At 34.8% G+C, this 19,032-nt stretch overlaps 1 protein-coding gene across 1 annotated transcript; it reads left to right on the plus strand.

The window, feature by feature from the left end:
• Positions 1 to 17,583: 17,583 nt before the first annotated feature.
• Positions 17,584 to 18,996, plus strand: LOC113493910 (acyl-coenzyme A thioesterase 13-like). The gene is made up of 3 exons (XM_026871942.1): positions 17,584 to 17,785; positions 18,131 to 18,318; positions 18,497 to 18,996. Exons 1-3 carry the CDS (start codon positions 17,702 to 17,704, stop codon positions 18,651 to 18,653), a joined length of 429 nt encoding a protein of 142 aa, XP_026727743.1. The 5' UTR covers positions 17,584 to 17,701; the 3' UTR covers positions 18,654 to 18,996.
• The last annotated feature ends 36 nt before the right edge of the window (positions 18,997 to 19,032 follow it).

Consider the following 19,032-nt stretch of genomic DNA (forward strand, 5'->3'; position numbering starts at 1 on the left):
ATTTATTAGCAAGAAATTGCGAAGGTAAAAAAGGCACGGTATGATATTCACATGTTTTTTTGCAAAGGTAGTCACATTATCGTAAGTGTTCGGTCATCAGTGTCACCGTACAAGTAATTTGGGGTCAGATTGAAGTTATCAGTCAAGTCGTAGCTGAGCAGCATATATTAGCATTTGAATGGAATTGTTTCATAACAGAGGTCGAAACTTGGTAGGCGTTAACCACAATACGATTATCTGAAATGCAATCAATATACTTTAGGTTACGCAAACACTTTTGAATTCGTCCAACTATAATGTTTGCGTTTATATGTAAGCAAATCCGGCAAACACTGTTCCACCATATAAATATTTTTTAGATAATTTCTGGCGTAGAACAATTATCTATTAAATGTGAATAATAAAATGTTACGGGTGGACGAATTATCACTTAGGATACAAAAATGGCAGCCAATTTCTCAGAATAAAAATGTGTATTTTTCAAGCCGTTTCGGAAGAGAATGGTAACTAACATTGGGAGACGAGAATTTTATAGCCGACACGTAAAATAGCCAAATTATTCTATTTATATACATATAAGTATAAAAGATTAATATTAATTACTGCTGAAGCAATAATGTACTGCTAACGTCCAGTCGTATAGATCCCACTCAATTCAATTATTGAAATCCAAAATGAACTAAAGAATCCAACGAAATACTGTTTATGTAAATTAAATTTTGTTGATCTAAAGTGTATGCATAAATGACTGATATTTTATGGATGTTTAAATTCATGTAATTGAGAGATATTTTAACTCGAGAGCCGATTTAAATATGTTGCTTTTAAAGTATCTGTTTTCAGTAGTGACTGTTGTATCATTCATATCTATATAATCTGAATTCGTAGAATTTCAATTGTTGAAATAGTACAGCTCAAAATTAAGCTTTACAAAACATTCGTTATATCTTCTAGCACTACACACTGCTGAAAAACATTTTCAACAGTAATATTTTCACCCATCACGACTTGAGAAACCTTTGCTAAACCTTTATTTTTATTATAATTAGTTATTACAACTCATTCATGAGAATACTTGTTGTCAGTCGTACATTCAGCAGAGCCTGAGAAATACTACCATTGTGGAAAACTTTCCGTTTGAACTTACAAAACCTCAAAAACTATTAGACTATAAGTTAATACTTAGCACTACATCGATACAAAGAGTCATATCAAAGAAAAAATAAACTCGCATCGTCCGTAATAAGCTATCGTCTCTTTTCATAGTAGACATTTACTCCGTAACAAAATGTGTTTATCCGATAAGTACAACTTGTCATTTGTGCACCGGTAATAATGCAGTCCTGAACATGATTGATCATCCGACGACGTAATTACACGTGTTTATATGTATCTTGATACGATAAAGACAGCTGACGTCATCGACTCAACGATACACAGTAAAGAAGTTCCACAACTTTCACACGACAAAATCTGTTCTTTAACTGAAGCCTGTTAAGCATCCTTCTATTTCTAAATGCTTGCATAATATAGATAAATTATAACCCAGGAGTCATATATACATTATTCATATGTTCAAAAAGAATGAAAGTTAAACCAAAGACGTTTTACCAACTTTACGAGTGTCCTTAAATTTGAGCTAAAATATCAGGTAAAACCTCGTTATGTTGTCAGCGGCGAAAATTTAAGACCTACCAATTTGGTTGTAATTTTTAAGAAGTTGCGTGCACGCACGAGCCAAATTTGTTACATCAAAATATTTTTCATCTAAGGATGCATTAATTCAAAGGAAGTGTGATTCAACATTCTTTTTCATGAATTTTAGGGTGCTAAAATAATTTTCGATTTCCCGGGCGGACCTGCGGGCTACAACTTCTGTATTAATATTAGTAGGTGGTTTTGGCCTGCCTTGAGTCTTTAGTTTCTGTGAGGCAGCAATTACTAGAACTTACCTGATTGCACCTGTCAGATTATTCAGAAGGCAAGATTGTACCGGAGCCGACGACATTGAGTGTACCAGAAGAACAATGAGCTTAAATTAAGGTTTTACTATTCTATTTTGTAAGTACAATAAATAGCCTCCAGATTTATTCAGTTTATAACAGTGTTTATGAAAATATCAGATACTTTTTAGGGTTCCAAAAGCATTTTTTGAAATGAAACCCTCTTTCTAAGTCTCCGTCTATCTGTCAGTCTGTTACCAGGCTGTAGGCTCATGAATCGTGAGAGCGACACTCTTGAAATTTTCACAGGTGATGTATTTCTGCTTCTGCTAAAACAAATTTAAAATGAAGATTGTAACGGTCAAAAATTTTATTGCAGTAACAAATAATTTCACCCAAGAGTTTTATGTTTGGCCTATTTGTACTTAACCGTCTGAGCTTCGAGTCCGACTCGCACTTGACCGGTTTTTATTTTTTCATTTAATCACCTATCATTCTCAAGAATCTCACCTTTAAAATAATTGTGAGAACATGATCAAACAATGTGAGCTATCATAAGCACAGCGGGCTAGAAATAAACCAGGATATCCCTTCTTCTTTCTCCTTGGCCAAGTTAATAATATTTCTAGTTCCGTTTTGTTGTTTTTTGTAGCTAGTTTGCTTTTTCAGACAAACTTCGGTAATTAAAAAAAAAATGTCATGATAAAACGTTTTTTTTTTTCATACCGTTGGATTTTGGTATTTTTTATTGAAATAGTGAATATGTAAACTTTAAAAAGAAAATTAAAATTCATAAAATATCCCAGAATGAACATTACGTATCATGAAATGTCGATAAACAGTACTTAAATGCCACGCACTCAACACTGAATTGCAGAAAACACTGTCCGGAACTATCCATGAAACTTACACTTAGGACAAATACCATATCTAATTACCTAATACGGCTGTACTATAACCTCTTGTAGTCAAGATAAGAGGAAGAGAGATGCCGCTCTACACCATTCATTGCGCTGTCACGCTTCCACAGTTACAATATAGCCGAGTGCGGGCATCACACTAAACCTAATGTGCGCGACGTGTCGCTGATTCGGTCCCCGCGTCGAACATGCGTTTGTGTGATCCACAAATGTTTGTTCTGAATCTGGGTGTCTTTATGCATGTGAATTGTATGTTTGTGCAAACTCTGGCGCCACAAGGATTAAATTTCTTAAGGCGGGAGTCGTTTTTTTTTAATTATACGTGAAGATATTTCGGTAGACACAAGTCATTAAGCTCAAATAATTACCAGTAGGTAAAAGTTATTCCATTGTTGGAATGAAACGCTACATAATACTGTTTAATTGAATACAATTAGGGAATGCAGTAATTACAATAACCGCTAAAACTAAATGCTACTTGATGCTAACAATTTCGGTTTAAATTAGGTACTGGCTAATGAACTGACTGGGTTTTTGTAATCATTTGCACAGATTGGATAAAAATAACTGACGATCGAAAATAAATAATAAATGCGGACAACATCACATACATTGTTCTGAACCCAAATTAAGTTGCTAAAGCACTTGTGTTATGGAATTCAGATACAACGAAGGTACCACAAACACCCAGACCCGAGACGATGTAGAAATGTTAATTGTTAAATTGAAGCAGACCGGGAATCGAACCCGGGACCTCGGAGCTAGCGACACCTTGAAACCGGTGCGTACGCCACTCGACCACGGAGGTCGCCTAGAAAATAATTACTCAAATTGTAAAAGGCTGCCAGGGTCACGTCAGCCGCATGGACAGCGATCGCTGGGCCAAAAACACCACACCATGGGAGTCAGCGGATGGACGGCGTCGCCGTGGGAGGCCTAGGAAGCGGTGGCGAGACGATCTTAACGCTTACCGCATGGCTGGTTCCATGAGGCCCAGGGCAGAGAATCGTCGAAGGATTTGGGGGAAGCCTCTGCCCAGCAGTGGGACACAGAGGGCCAGATAAAAAAAATGTACTAACTTTACTAGGATTTTAGACACTAAGTTCTTGTTGCATGTTCATGTTTTTTTGTATCACCTTGGTCGTATCTGAAGAAAAATATATACAGGCCTACAACAAGGTGAACCGATGACCTGATCAAGTTCGCAGGAAAACCGATCACCGTAAAGATTTTTGGGGAAGGACTTTGTTCAGCAGTGGACGTATTCCAGGATGATCATGATGAGTAACACCTTTTGACTTACCAAGAATACAACTAAGTAGGGACTTGAATCACGTAAACAATAACTGGATTGAAAAAAAAAACATGATAGGAATATATAAGTACCTGATTTTTGGACGAGTAAGAATAATCACACCTATCTAGTAAAAAAATAATTTCATAAAAATCGGATGTTGCCCCATTATTTTGCTTGAAAGCCGAAAATAATCCAGTACTCGTACAGTTTAATTTTAAATAAACGGATTAAATATTTTCTTAGCCACTACACACAGACAAAATAGGTATCTATTTTTATCAGTTTTAGCAGTAGATAAATTACTGAACAAATCAAGTGTTATGTAAAACAACAACACAAGCGGAAGGAAGGCGTGCTACAACACAACGAGTTCATCATTATTAGCGATCTTTACGCCTTGCGTACATATAATGAACGGGTGGAAGTTCTCAATTTCTGATGGAAGTGACACCCACATGCCGATTCCAGGTACGCTTTTCAACTTTAGATTATTTTTCTAGAAATTGTCGGATACCTGAAAAAAGCTTGTTAACAGCAACTATTTTAATACTTTTGACTTTTCATTTGTTTTTCTATAAATTAGCGGAAATCTTTAAATAGCTTGTTAAAAGCATTTATTGTATTTTTTTTATCTGTATGTGCATGGATTGTTTTTTCAGTATTTGGGTTTCACGATACATTTCCAGAATTTTGTGAGTGGTTTTCCGATTGCACTTACAAATCCGGTTTTTTACGATACTGAGAATTGTAAGTATTTAATTATAAAATGCAATCAAATTGTTTTTCATAGTTTTAGTGACTTTTAAAAATAGAAAAATAAAATAATGATTTTTTGATTAAGTACTAAGTATGATTGCATAACAATTAGTTATAGAAAAACCATTGACGGTGTACCAATAACGTCTTTTTCAATATAGTTAGAAACATTTCCATGAAATCTATTTATATATATTACGTGCCGACGAACCATGACATTTATATTTCACAATAAAATTTATTTTTAGTATTTCTACAAAGTAAAACCAGTAACTGAAATCAATACACTGCTAGCTGCAGGTTCACTTGTCATAGAGTTTGTAATATTTAATGAACGTACTTAATTTTAAATCAGAAATAGTCGAGACGAAAAATTATTACGGCTTAATAGAAATTATTGTAGTAAATGTGATGTTATGATATAAAGATTATGTTGCCCGCATAATCTTGCATATTATGCGGGCGGTGTTTTTTTTTGCGAAACCAGTGAATAAAAAAATAATGGACGAAATATCATATTTGTAAAAAAAATAAAAACTGATTAAAAACGATTTAATAAAACCGCAAGAATGTTGTAAAATAATATTTTTTCTACACCAATAATTAAGTAGGTAAGCACGTGTAATAAATTAGTTTGAAAAAAATACCCGTATTTTATATTCTGGTTATCGTTATGGTAAATAACTTACATAAGGTCGTTGTAATAATACTTGACGTATAATAATAACGTGCCACCTATCCACGTGGTGTAACCAACAAATTGTGAGATTATGCAAAGTGTAAGCAGGAGTTTCTCTGCCTACTGTATATCTACATGAAAACCTACATACATAGGTGCAAATGAATGCGAACTGTCAAAAGCCATAACTTTATGTAACGTGTGCAATGCCCGTCATGCAACCGCACAATGAATTAGCTTTTATATTTGACCGTAGACTCACGTAATTGCATATCCGCAGTCGTTTAGTAAGTAGTTGACTTCAGTATCTTGTAATGTATCATTTGAGAGCGGTAATTGAATTATTTATAGAGTGAAAATTGAGATTTAATCTTTAATGTAGTGTAATTCCTAGGTTTATTATTTGAAATACGAAAGTTAATGTAGTTTCCGCACAAGTTAGTAAAATGAGTGATGAATGTATCTATGTTTGCTTTTTCGTCAAAGTGTAGTCGTGTCTATCCCCACTTCCAGTGACAAGTTTTCGAATCGTACAGCAACAGGAAGCGTTTCGTGAACAGGAACTGTAGTCCGGCTAAATGTGAGCGGGGGAGACGACAGGGGGAGAAGAGCGGGAGGGGGAACACGGTTTAGGCTCCCAGCATGTTACAATAATCACGTTAGCGCCAGCCTATTGTCATTTTCCAACTAATCACGGATCTAAAGCATACTATTTAACAGTGATTTTGTATCGCCTAGAGTACGTTGACAATGGTCAATGGTCGGACATTGAATTTTACTCTATGAATTAAAAATATACTTTCCTATTGGAAAGTTTCCTTTACCTACTGTATGAATTAAAGAAATATACCATACTATTAAAAAAATACGTAATATCTAAAGATGTTCCAATTGTTCTCCAATCGATAATTAAACGACATAGCTGATAAGCTGCGGGTGGGTTTAAGTTAGCTTGAAGTCCCATAAAAAATGTCAAAACAAAAATGCTATTAAGTTTTATGCGCGTCGTCACATAGAACAAGAGACTTCATTTTCTTTGCCTAATAGAAGCCTTGACTGACCCTAAACAACTTAATCAGTTTTCTGTTCTTGTAATAGCCGATATTCTTCCCTATCGCAGCCGGATTTAAAAGTAGATACTTAATTAGGATAAAGGATGTAATATTATTTTACAATTCAATACGATCTCATTTAGTATACATTTAAGGAGGTTTTATTATATTAATTATACAATATAAAAAAAATCGACTGAATATTAAAAATGTACTAATGCAATACAAACAGAACCGCAGCTACTAAAACATCGCGTGTGTTATGGGCCTTTTGAACGCGGAACTTGCGGAAGAGGTTCCCAAGCAAAACGGGTCGAATGACTTTCTCAGATCGAGTCCTACCACAGTCCACAGGCCAGACACCCACCTGATTCGCCTTTAGCAGTTTAGCGAACTGTTGCGCAACACCGGATAACGCATGTAGTGCGTAAACAACTGTCACCTTTATATTGTTCGTTCTTTTATGTTATTTGTTTTTTTTTTTTAATATCCGGACGGCACTCTTATAATAAGTCCGCGAGATAAAAGAAGTATTTAAGGTTTGGAAAGGTTGTTTTTATTTAAAAAAAGAATGTGTTCCAACATTTTTGGTTTCAGATTATTTCTGCTTTTGTACGTTATTAACTGCGTGGAAGGTTACAAATTGGTAATTTCTAAAACAATATTTTAGACCTGATTATCTTGACTCACGCCTCTTTTCTGTTGGATCATATTATGATAAAACTTATATTAAATGTCTTTGATTATAAATCTAGACATGAATGAACAACGGTCTTAACAGTTTTATGACTGTCTCATTGTGTTTGTATCGAACTTAATCGTTAAGAGATCAAGTGTTCTCTTTATTGAAATTTCTCTTTGTGTTTATATGCGATTCTGTAACATGACTGTATAAAAATAAAGTCAGTTTTATAGCATTTTATTAATCAAATCATTTTAAGAGCGTTAATTGTGAGTTTTTATGTTTAATCCCCGCATTCCTTACAGCGACGAATTTTCTCTACTGCGAACTAGTACCTACTATTCAAAGTTATGAAACTTTATTATACATCAATCAATATACTTACGCAGTGAACTCAGTAAGTGAAATCGAATAACTATATTCGAGTATAATTTTGGGAGCGTTCAACCTTCACATGTGGGTATAGTCGGTACAGCCGCGGTGGCCTGGCCCGTCGCTCACGTCACGTCGACGGTTTGCGTTGACCGCTTTGTTTCTGATATGTGCCCACTTTGCCCCTTTAACAATACCAATGTATAACCAAACAGTGTCGCCCGCACGTCACTTGTCACTTGTTTATGTACGATTTATATAATCGCAACGTGTCATGAGTATGACACAGCCGACTGCCGAACGTGCACCTGATGACACACTTTTAGATCGATTGAGACATGACCCTAGCCTGTTTATGGGAATTGAGGACAGGCCTTTTTTGTTAGCGCCAATCTTACATAGATATGAATAATATTATTTGTTTTTTTCTTTAGCTTTCGGATGTGTCGATAATTTTTACTTGCCTTGTCATCGGTATTACATGATTAATTCTTATGTTATTATTTTTTCGATTTTAAATAAATCACGAGCCTGCGTTTACAGTCCATTGTTGTTCCAATTTTCGACACTACAGAGTTAGACAAGGGTACTTAATGTTCATTTTACTATTAACCGGGAGATGGAAATAGTACAGAGGATAGGTTCACAATTAAAATTAGTCCTTTACCTCGAGCCTTAGTGACATTGGCAGTTGTAGAAGTGAGATAGAACTCTACCAAATAAAGTGCGCTGCCACGCATCCACATTTGCAATAATATTCACTAAGCCTCCTGAAGTTAACGAAATGAAACAAAGATGTTACTACTACATAACAAGTAAAAACTATATAACCACAATGCAAATAAATAATGGCTTAGTTTAAAACATAAAATCTTAATATACTCTGCTTTGTACTTGTATTATGTAATGAGGAGGTAGGTGCTGACCAATTACCAACATGTTAAATTTTGACCACTTGTTATCAAGAGTTTGGGGCAGCTCGATACGGTAGTTGGTTACCTCAAATTAATTATTTCGTTTTTGTTTTGGGGTTGCATAATTAAACAACGTCTTCGTTCATCAATCATCGAATATTTTTAAAGAACCTTGCCGTTGAGTTCATGTAAATTTAAAAATTAGGAACAATATACAACGCATTTTTTAAACCACTCCCTCTTTATTGAATTCACCCTAGTGTCACTGGTTTTACAAACATTCAATTCACATCCACAAAGAACCCAGACTCAAAGCAAGCATTTTTGGATTTGTTCGTCCCACGCGGATATCGTATCTGCGACACGTCGTGCTCGCGTGTGGTCGGTTTGGCGTGGGGTCCTTTGACGCAAACGCAAAAAAAGCGAAACTTAAAAACCGCGTTGTTTTCTTCAATCCACAGTATCTATTTCGGAATAATGTTAGCCGTCAATTCCCTTGAATGATTTGATCAGGTTTACAGTACCATTGATGATATTTTCGAAAGTGAATTTGAAACCAGCTCTCCTTTTGTAAACTTTTCAATTTAATGCGTATAAGTGATATTTAAAATAAAACCGATGTCTGTTAAAACACGTTGTACAAAGTCTATCAAAACATTTACAAAATATCCAATTACGGTTATCGACGAATCGAATTGGTGCATGAGTTGATTCCGTCAAGCACCTCTCGCATGCTATTCATTCCATATTACAGATTAATTAATAAAACTGAGTACTGTTATTCGTAAATAAAAAAGGTAACTGTATTTTAGAGCTTAAAGGCTTGTATCGCATATAATATTACTATTAGGTAGTTCTCTTTTTAAAGTACTTACTGTTATTTATTTTGTCTTTTAGATTGACACTTAAAAGTGCTCAAATTTTGAATGAACTGGATATGTTCGATTGAATATCTGGGACATGTTTTTTTTATTTGACGGTCCTTTATTCTGGCCATGGTTATTTCGAAGTAAGGCCAGCGTAAAACAAATGTGTTTTGTAAAGGATTGAAAACAAAATAAAAAAAATATGTTGTTAAAGCTCGAAATCCGTGGGTTTTTCCGGAAGTGTTCTAGGAACCGCCCCCAGCAATACATCGCACTATTTACTGTTCTTTGTTAGGGTTTGTAAAATAAAATGATCCCATATATCAAGCGGGGCCAAAGCGTCGATAGCTGAATCTATAAAGTTGATATATGAGGCTAAAGTGAAGTAACTAAAACCTTTTTGATATCACTGTTTGACCTGGGTAACCAATCCGACAGCCTCATATTACAAGACTCTAAATCTTCGCGAAGGAATAACAAATGACGTGCAAGTAGTGATCGATCAACCAATGAGGTTAGAAGGTTGAAGAGTTAACGAAAAATTGCAAATGACACTATTGCTTGAATAGGTCATCATCTAAGTTAGTAAACAGTTCTTTAGAACACTTTTGCCCCAAAGCTTGTAATTTTTGTTTCCAACATGTTTGATCGTGTACGCAGTTGGTGAAAGGTTTGCCAAACATTCACGCGTATTAAACTCGTTTGATTATTTTTATGATATCGTATATATACGATTATAGGCATTGTGGAGCTGAGACGCCTATAGACTGCACGGATAGCCGAATTTTTGAGGTGCCAAACCCACAGAGCGCGTCGTGTCGCGGGTTCGATCACCGCGTAGGACAAACAATTGTGTGATCCTCGAATGTTTGTTCGGAGTCTGGGAATCTTTGTGAAACCCCTGCGACTCAAGGATTAAATTCCTTAATGCGAGAGTCGTTATTTTTTATGTTATTTTTAAACGAATATTTCTCGTTCTTTGAGTTTTGCATTACATTATAGATAGGTTCGAATTATCTAATTTACCTTTTATACATATTTCGCCAACAAACACTCTTAGAATCCAGTGAAAGTATGAAACACACATTAACCAAAATTGATTATCGTGTTATTAAAATAACTACGAAATACATATGCTTATGTAACCATTTACCTCTAGTAACCGGTTTGTTTACGCGTAAGTACGCGGTAACGAGAGCAAATAACACAGAAAGCCTTACTACTTGAACTCATACATAATCTGTTTAAAAACGTACGTAAACAGGTATCTGCTAGAGTGACCATGAAATATTAGAACTGTCTTAAGTAAAACAATTAATATTTCATTTTAAAAATATCAATGTGAATTTCAATGTGTACTTTCGAAAATTATACCTTAGGGCCGAGTACGTAAGGTCTTTTTGGAAATTTATTCAGCGGAAGAAGTACAACACTAATAAGGATTTATGTCTAATAAGATTCGGGAAGTTCGCATTACATTAAAACCTATTTTCGAGTTCATATTTTCAAATTCTAATTAATTCTCTTCTCTCTCAAATTATTCAAATAGTTACTACTTTAAAATTTGAAATAATACTTTAAAATAGTTTCTCTTAACTCTAATATCATTTAACTAACAATCAGTAATAGGCGTACTTAAACTGTGCTCTGATTAGGTTAATTAAAAATTCTATGGCCATTTACATCGACAACTGCTTCTTTTATGTTATAATATGTAAATTAGGTACAACATTCTATTTTTGTAATCCAAAACGTCTGTCCTCAGCCACTTGTAAAACAGTGTTACCCTACAGAATATGTCCAACTTTCAAGTTCATAAAGCGGACGTGGCCCTTCTGTTTTTTAATTACTATTTCCCAACATACTTATATAATTGGATTATATAACACATACCATTGTGTAGTAATACTAATAACCTTGTGACTCGCAGCTCCTGTGACAAGATTCGTCAAATTGTTCTTGAAGTTTTCTCATAACGGAGTAATAACAAAAGAAATGCGGGTTGTCATTATATTGTTATGCACAATTTTGTTATTGTGTAGCTACAATGGATATACTGGTACGCATTATAAATAGAAAATAGCAGATTACAATATTACGTAATATGTGCACTCAATGTTAATTTATTTAAATGAGGATTTTGTAAATAAGTATACCTACATGTTTAGATGTTATAGCTGTATATTTAACGAGTTGTATTAAAATACAGTAATAATACCAGCCTACATTATGTACGTTTAACTGCGGGGCACAGGTCTCTTCCCGTATAAGGAAGGGCTAAGCATCGACATCCACGCTAGCTCTTAGAGGTTTTTTGGAATCCAGGGTCCCTCACGATGTTTTACATCACCGTTTGTCAGTGGAGTCTTAGAGTAATTAAGACGAATTCGAATTTTTGTCTTGAATAGACCATTTATCAAGGAAGGCTATAACATCACGATGCGACTAATATAAGCGAAGATACAATGTAAAATGTGGGAAAAACGGGGAAAAATATTCATCTTTGGCTTCTGTTGCGTTCGCTGCGAAAACGGTTCAAGATCTCCTAACCACGTGGACGAAGTCGCGGGCAGCAGCTAATAACATGATAAAGTAATAAATATAAAAACCGTTTTGTTGCACCAACAAACAATTTTTGTAGTGGGGGCTAAAAACATAACTTGCTAGTAAAAAGCGTACTAAGTAGTATGATCGTCACACGAGATTTTAAATCACTGTATCCCCATCATTTTTACGTACCCAATATTTTTTGCAAATCTGTCTGCTTTTTGTCGAATATTATTATTATTGTTTACGAAATTCCCTGTATTTCTGTCAATCGGTTTTATATAAAATTTCGATAAAAGACGTAAGATGCGTCCTCGTCTTAAGACTTCTGTTAGTTCTTCCCTTTAGCATTCGCGGAATCTCAGGCCATTAGATATGAATACGGGTTGTTGATTGAATTGATATCGTCGTTCCTTATATGCGGTGCAGTCTGTAAAGCTTGTCGTCTTTCCGGAAACAACTTCCTAGAAAACTACAAAGTACCGTCAGGAATAAAAATCGATGAAAAATTCTGATTTAAAAGATTACTTACTGATAGTCAGAACTTATCAGTATCAGTAAAATTTTAGGACTGTTTTGCTGTCTATTCACAATATAATTACTAAATTTATTGGTATTATGTTTTTAAGGCTTTACATTATAGTCCCGTGCGTGAGTACACCTAAACTCTGAACAAGCGTTTGTGGGTCGCTGCAGCTTGTCCTACGCGGGGATCGAACCTTCGACACATCGCGCGGTCCCTTTGGCGTGGTGATCTATACCACTCGGTTATCTGAGCAATCAAGATTTCAGTTGTGTTACCTACACTTACTTAGATTTTTTTGCTGACTGTACGTTGTATGTTCTTTACATCAATATGTTCTCATACTTTTTCATGGAAATTTATTGATATTCATATCATTAGGTCTCGCTGTATGTTTGTGATTCATTGTAAGAGTAAAAAATACTTCCTTATTTATTCACTTGCCGAAAATCTTGACGATGCGTAGCGGCCTTTAACAATAACTTATTAACAATAATATGTTACTCTCAAGTTTTAGCTACTTGCTGGCCTTTGCTCGGCTGTGGGATCTTACATTAGGCTAGTAAAAAAGCAATACCTATCTATATTGGCTACAGTTTCGTAGGGTGTCAGTGCCCTAAATACATTTGTCTTTTAGAAGTTGCAGTGATAGCCTCAGTACATTTTAGGCACCTTATTTTAAAGTCAAAAAGATGATGTAGTCCCAGTCACCAGACCTAAAAATGCTCAGTTGAGAGTTGAGAAAGTGAAAATTTACTGTCAGTATTTGCAAAAACGGGAAGCCTTCAAAAGGCGTCATATTTGGGGGCTAATTAGAACTAAGGAATATGGGATTTTCACTTCTAATACCACTTCCTTGGCCACCATCAGAATAGGCAGGCTATCTATATTACCTCTTATAAGAACAGCTCAAATCCAATTGTGCAACTTTTGCTCCATTCCATATTGTAAAGTGTCCCCTAAAGTGAAGCTCACTAATACATTATTTTCGTGTCAAAATATTTGCTCAACTCGATTATCAATCCATACTTATTTAATCGCAAGACGTTCGCACGTCGCAATACAAAGGGACATTCGATCGATACAAGAGTAGTTGCCTGAATCGGTTATCAATTTTATTCATCATGCAAATTATTGCACAAACAGAAGCCAGTACTGTCATAGCTATAGGAATATTATACGCCCTACAGGTGTCGCAATGCCACCTATGAAGTTTTTATGCAACTGATCTGACTTATATTACATTTTGAAAGTAGATTTTACATTCTAGACTGAAATGGAATTGTTTAGAACACTGTTGGAACACCAGAAGTCCTATGGAAATTAACCGATATTGAGTGGTGGCCAAAGACGGATCCTAGAAGTCGCGGACAACCGATAGCACGTTGGGAAGCGAAATTGACATAAGAAAAGTAGCAGAAAAGGAAAAGCCTACACCAAGCAGTGAGTGATTCCAGACTGATCCACTATCTATTCAGGTAAGGAACAGCTAGACGGCAAATGATTACAAACTGAAATTTTGATACTTCGGTACATTAGGATTCGACACCTACCAACAGCAGAATTTTTCTGTAATTGAGTCAGTTCCTTAAACAGCGCGTGTAGAACGGCGTTTCTGAAAACTGGCACAGGTTGGATGGGGTGCTGATGTATGTCCAAATCCTGAGAGTAGACTGTAACTGTTTCGTAATTTTATACATACTCATGATTTAATTACTAAAGCTGACTTTCGGTAGTAAAGCAGTTATAAAAATATGTAAATATACAATCAATAGAAATTCAACTGCGAGATCAACAAAATTTTCGGGATATATTGTCAATAGCGGACTATTGCCGTTCGTTACTACAAGAATTATTGTATAACACAAAAGTAATGAATAGTGAATTAATTCTTCACCTTATGTAAGCCTGTGTGAATGTAGCGAAATGGCCAAGCCACATATTTTGACTAAGATGTAGAGTTTGTGAAGTTAGGGCGTGTAGTGTTAGAAGCTTGGCTCTTCATGAGATCTGATAACTTTTTGACAGTGCGAGTCATATGGGTTCGTCTTGGCAACATTTTACATGAAAATGTTTTTGGTGGAATTTAATTTTCATTTTTCGCAATGATACATCGAACTAGAAATAGGTATCTCTCTTGATAGTTTCAATAAATAAAGCTTAGTGAGAAAAGAAATGCAATCTCCGAGTCGCCACAAACACAGAGCACGAGGCCTTGTTTTTGTTTCATTTTCCTGATATTAAATTGTCAATAGCAGCTCACAGCTTGTACTTAAAAGATATGATTCCTGACTTAAAAGAACTTAAACCTTTATATAAAATACTAGGAGCCCCAGCAAAAGTTATTTCGCGGTAGGAAATTGTTCTAAGGAATAAAAAAATGTATAGATAGTGCTCTAAAAAATATGTAATTGTCCGAAATTGAAAAATATGTGATCGAGCCTTTTCGGAGGACTTTAAATTCGTACAGAGGATTTGAGAGAATTTTATATAATTGGTAGATAGCAGAATACATGAGAAGTTTCCAAAAAATCAGTAGCTATCTGGATTGACTACTATTGATAGAAACGCGTTCTAAGGTACTTTTTATGCCAGCATGTTATTCTGACGACTGACACTATATGTCGATCAGTGAACAGATATTAAGGCTTTATATTTCTTTTGTTTATGGAAGACCTATCATCAGTGCATCTTTGAATTTTAAGGTTACCTATGATCAGCGACGATCGTCGATCTACAATATGAAATTTCCACTATCCCAAAAGTTTCAATTACGTCTGCAATCTTACTCTGTATTATTAGTGTTCAGCGAGTCTGTGGCCCAAGTAATTTGTTTCCCGGTTCCAACAGTAACTTATTGCATTTTATTGAGTTCAAGTGAGTTTTGATAGTGCTCTAGTATTTGGATGCTTAGCATATGTACAAAAAATCAAAAAATATTGGTTAAACAACAACTACCTATTATAATGAATAGGTTCATGAGTATCATATAAAGCCAAGGTTTTTAAAAGATTCTTGATGGCAAAATCATGTGTTGTGAAAATTCGAACTCAATGTGAAGTTTAGTTAACATCCCAATAGAGCTGAGATCAAAATAAATAAGATTCATCGAAGTACCTTTTTACATAAATTATTTCTTTAAAAATATTCGCAATATTTTTCAAAGTGGCAATAGTAATCATTCAATATTTTCTTCTCTTCTAGTATTTGCTTATTCATTCGTCTAAATGGATTTTTTCAATTACTGCCAAAGTATTAAATGTTTGATTAAAGTTTTAAATTACAAGAGAGCAAGTTTTTCAAGCAGGTTAGTAGGTAGCCTGCCAAAGGCGACTGAGCAAGCTATTACGGGCGAGCGCATATTCCTACTGGCCTGGCTTTAAATGAACGGCAATGGCAAAAAAACTACTTAGCTCAAATTGAAGTTTAAAATAAAACTGTTTGCAGGACACAGGTTCTTGATAATTATTCTGTAAAATATTCATATATTGTTAATTAGGAAGTAATATTTAGGTTGTCTGTTTGATGGTATAAGCGCGAGTATTAATGTTTCATGCAGCGATGCACGCCTGCCATATAATACTGAGCTTAAACTGGAGCGGATGAAGCGACTGACAATGAGACGCGTATCTCTAATAACGGACGTAAATCTTGCCTTGCATGGATAAAGAGGACTAGCAGAATCAGACACACTGTTCCTCATTATTCCTTACATTACCTTGTACCTTAGTATCATTACCTTTATTTGAAAATAGGACTGATTCCACACTAGGGAAATATTTTTTTCTACTGGTTGATGACACAATGCCAAACCAACAGTGCGCGAGTCGCGGGTTCGATCCCCTAGTACAACATGTGTTTGTTGAATAGTTATCTTAAGTCTGGGTATCTTTGTGCATGGTACTTGAATATTTGTGAAGTTACTTCTTGTTGGGAAAATCCCTACTATATTATTTATATTTTTATATTATAAATTCGAAAGTAACTTTGTCGGTCTGTCTTCTGTTACGCTTTCACGTCTAAACCACTGAACGGATTTTAATGAAATTTGGTACAGAGATAGAGTTGACCTTGAGAAAGAACATAGGATAGTTTTTATCCCGGTCTTTTGAATATAATATGCGATATAACCGACATCGACGTGGGCGAAGCTGCGGGCGAAAAGCTAATAAGTAGGTAGTTCCCCCAGAAAACTATTCCTTGTAAAACTTGGCGTGGAAAAACATCAAACACTACACAATGGAACACTAATATCAAGAATAAATTTTGAAAGAAAGAGTTTGCCCTTAGTTATTTTCATCATTAATGGTTTCCTCATTGTATCATACCCTAATCCTGTCTCTTAACAGAGTATATTCAAAAAACTAAAAATAAGATGTTGCATCAAAACTCATTTCTAGTCGAAACTTATTTCTTCTTTTAGTTTGAACCTTTTACTTTTACAAACTGTTTTACTTAAACTCCATGAGAAGTACGGGAGTTTATCTGCCTACTTTGTTGTCAGTTTTTTCTCGGATTCTCCGAATAGGTAATCAAATTAATTCCAATAGCAACCCTCTTTGAATAGTTGCAATCACAGGTTACGGGAATCTCGACGAATAAATCTAAACAAATTGAATTACTTGTTTTTTTTCTACTTGGATCTACATTTTCTGTTACTTACAATATTTAAACATTGAAATACCGCGAATTTCAACTTGTTCGAAGAAGGCTTTTAGTAGATCCAAGTAGGTTGGCTAGTTTAAGTATTTAGGTAGGTACATACTTCTATTGGGTCAGTTTGTCAACTTACGATATCTTTCCAGTCTATCCAGTATACCTACTGGCTAACCTTTAAATGTCCCGCTTCTACAGCGCAGAAGTTCTTTGCCTCTCTCTACTATAATACACAATACATACCAACCTAGTAATTCCACATTATTTCCATGAGGTCTTCGGGATTTTTTACCTATTTTAATTTTAGGATTCAAATCATTTCTTATCTGTTACAATAAACTACACAAATGTTAGTGCTATCTATAGTATCTATGGTCATTTTATGTCAAAGTCAACAATCAGCTGATAGTGCCTAATCAAAATTTATCTGAGGGAATGTAAATAAATATAATATAAAACACTTATCCAGAGATTTGCAGCTACTTATTTGTAAAATGTTTACCAAAGGAGCACAGGTTGCAGAAATATTCGCTAAAGCAGTTGCCAGTACAAAAGGATTTGATCAACATCTGCGCAAGGTTATAAAATTTACGTTTCGTAACCGATTGTCCCCACTGTTTATTTTAGAAAAAAATGTGAAATAAGTAAGCTATTTTCTTTTCTAAAATTAGCTTTCCCCTACTAAAAAAGATTGTGAAAAAGATGGCTACTATCAAAATAAACAATTTTGTTTATATTATGTATTAGGTCCACACAGGTCGCAATATAAAATTACTTGGCGAATAAGTGAATAATACTTTTACAATGCGATCATTTGAAGTAGCACATATGGCAAAAAAAAATGTCAGCAAAATTACTCTCTCATACTAAACATATTTATTTGTTTCTAAATTTTTCAAGGACTTTTATTTTACAAATTCCAGGTAAAGTTGATATCATGTGGTAATGGCAGGATGTTGGCAGAGTTCCGAGTGGGGCCAGAGCATCTCAACCAGAGAGGGACACTGCATGGAGGTTTTATAGCACACTTGGTTGATGCTATCTCCACTTATGCATTGACCACTCACGAAAGAGTTGACACAAGAGGAGTCTCTATAGATCTTAGTGTAAGGTAAACAACGACTTTAGACTTCAATTTTTCTCGTATTATTCTTATGAAAGAACGCATGACAAATTAGATTTTCTAAATACCATGGACTTTGACCAATCACCAGAAGAATATATCTCATATTAGCTAATTTTAATACTTATTCAGAAGTGTACATAACCTCATCTTTTTATCATTTCAGTTATCTGACTGCTGCAGCAGATGGTGATATAATTGAAGTAGAAGCTTGTACAAAAAAGGCTGGCAAAAAAATAGCCTTCTTAGAAGTGGAGGTACGGAACAAGGAAACAAATCAGTTACTTGCCACAGGCAGACACACCAAGTATATAGGCATTTAATTTCTATTTTACTATTACTGTAAATGTGAATGTGTTTGATCGTTTAGAAGATTTCATTGAACCTTGGTAGTAAGGGAACCTTGAATTTCAAGACAGAAATGCTGCTTCTTGTGAATCATTCAATTTTAGTAACTCACAAGTCTACAAGATAGTTTGTTTACGTAGACTGAAGTAGATAAAATTGTGATAAGAAAGAAATGTACACAACTTGTCACCCAACTGTGTTATTCAAATTAGTATTTGCTAACAGTTGTACATTGTTTTATATGTTTTTATTTATATATTTTAATTTGTAGATGATCATGTTATTCCAAGTTATTAAATCATGTTTCAGCAATCTAAATACATGTGTTTTCAATAATGTAGAATTAGAAGAGTG

This window comes from Trichoplusia ni, chromosome 5 (genome assembly GCF_003590095.1).
Source record: "Trichoplusia ni isolate ovarian cell line Hi5 chromosome 5, tn1, whole genome shotgun sequence".
In the NCBI taxonomy this organism is placed as follows: domain Eukaryota; kingdom Metazoa; phylum Arthropoda; class Insecta; order Lepidoptera; family Noctuidae; genus Trichoplusia; species Trichoplusia ni.

Bases quoted from the DNA above. Each gene is read 5' to 3' on its own strand.
- LOC113493910 (XM_026871942.1), top strand. From the start codon at position 17,702: ATGTTTACCAAAGGAGCACAGGTTGCAGAAATATTCGCTAAAGCAGTT. The intron at 17,786-18,130 runs GTTATAAAATTT...TACAAATTCCAG, and splicing joins TTGATCAACATCTGCGCAAG to GTAAAGTTGATATCATGTGG. The intron at 18,319-18,496 runs GTAAACAACGAC...TTATCATTTCAG, and splicing joins TCTATAGATCTTAGTGTAAG to TTATCTGACTGCTGCAGCAG.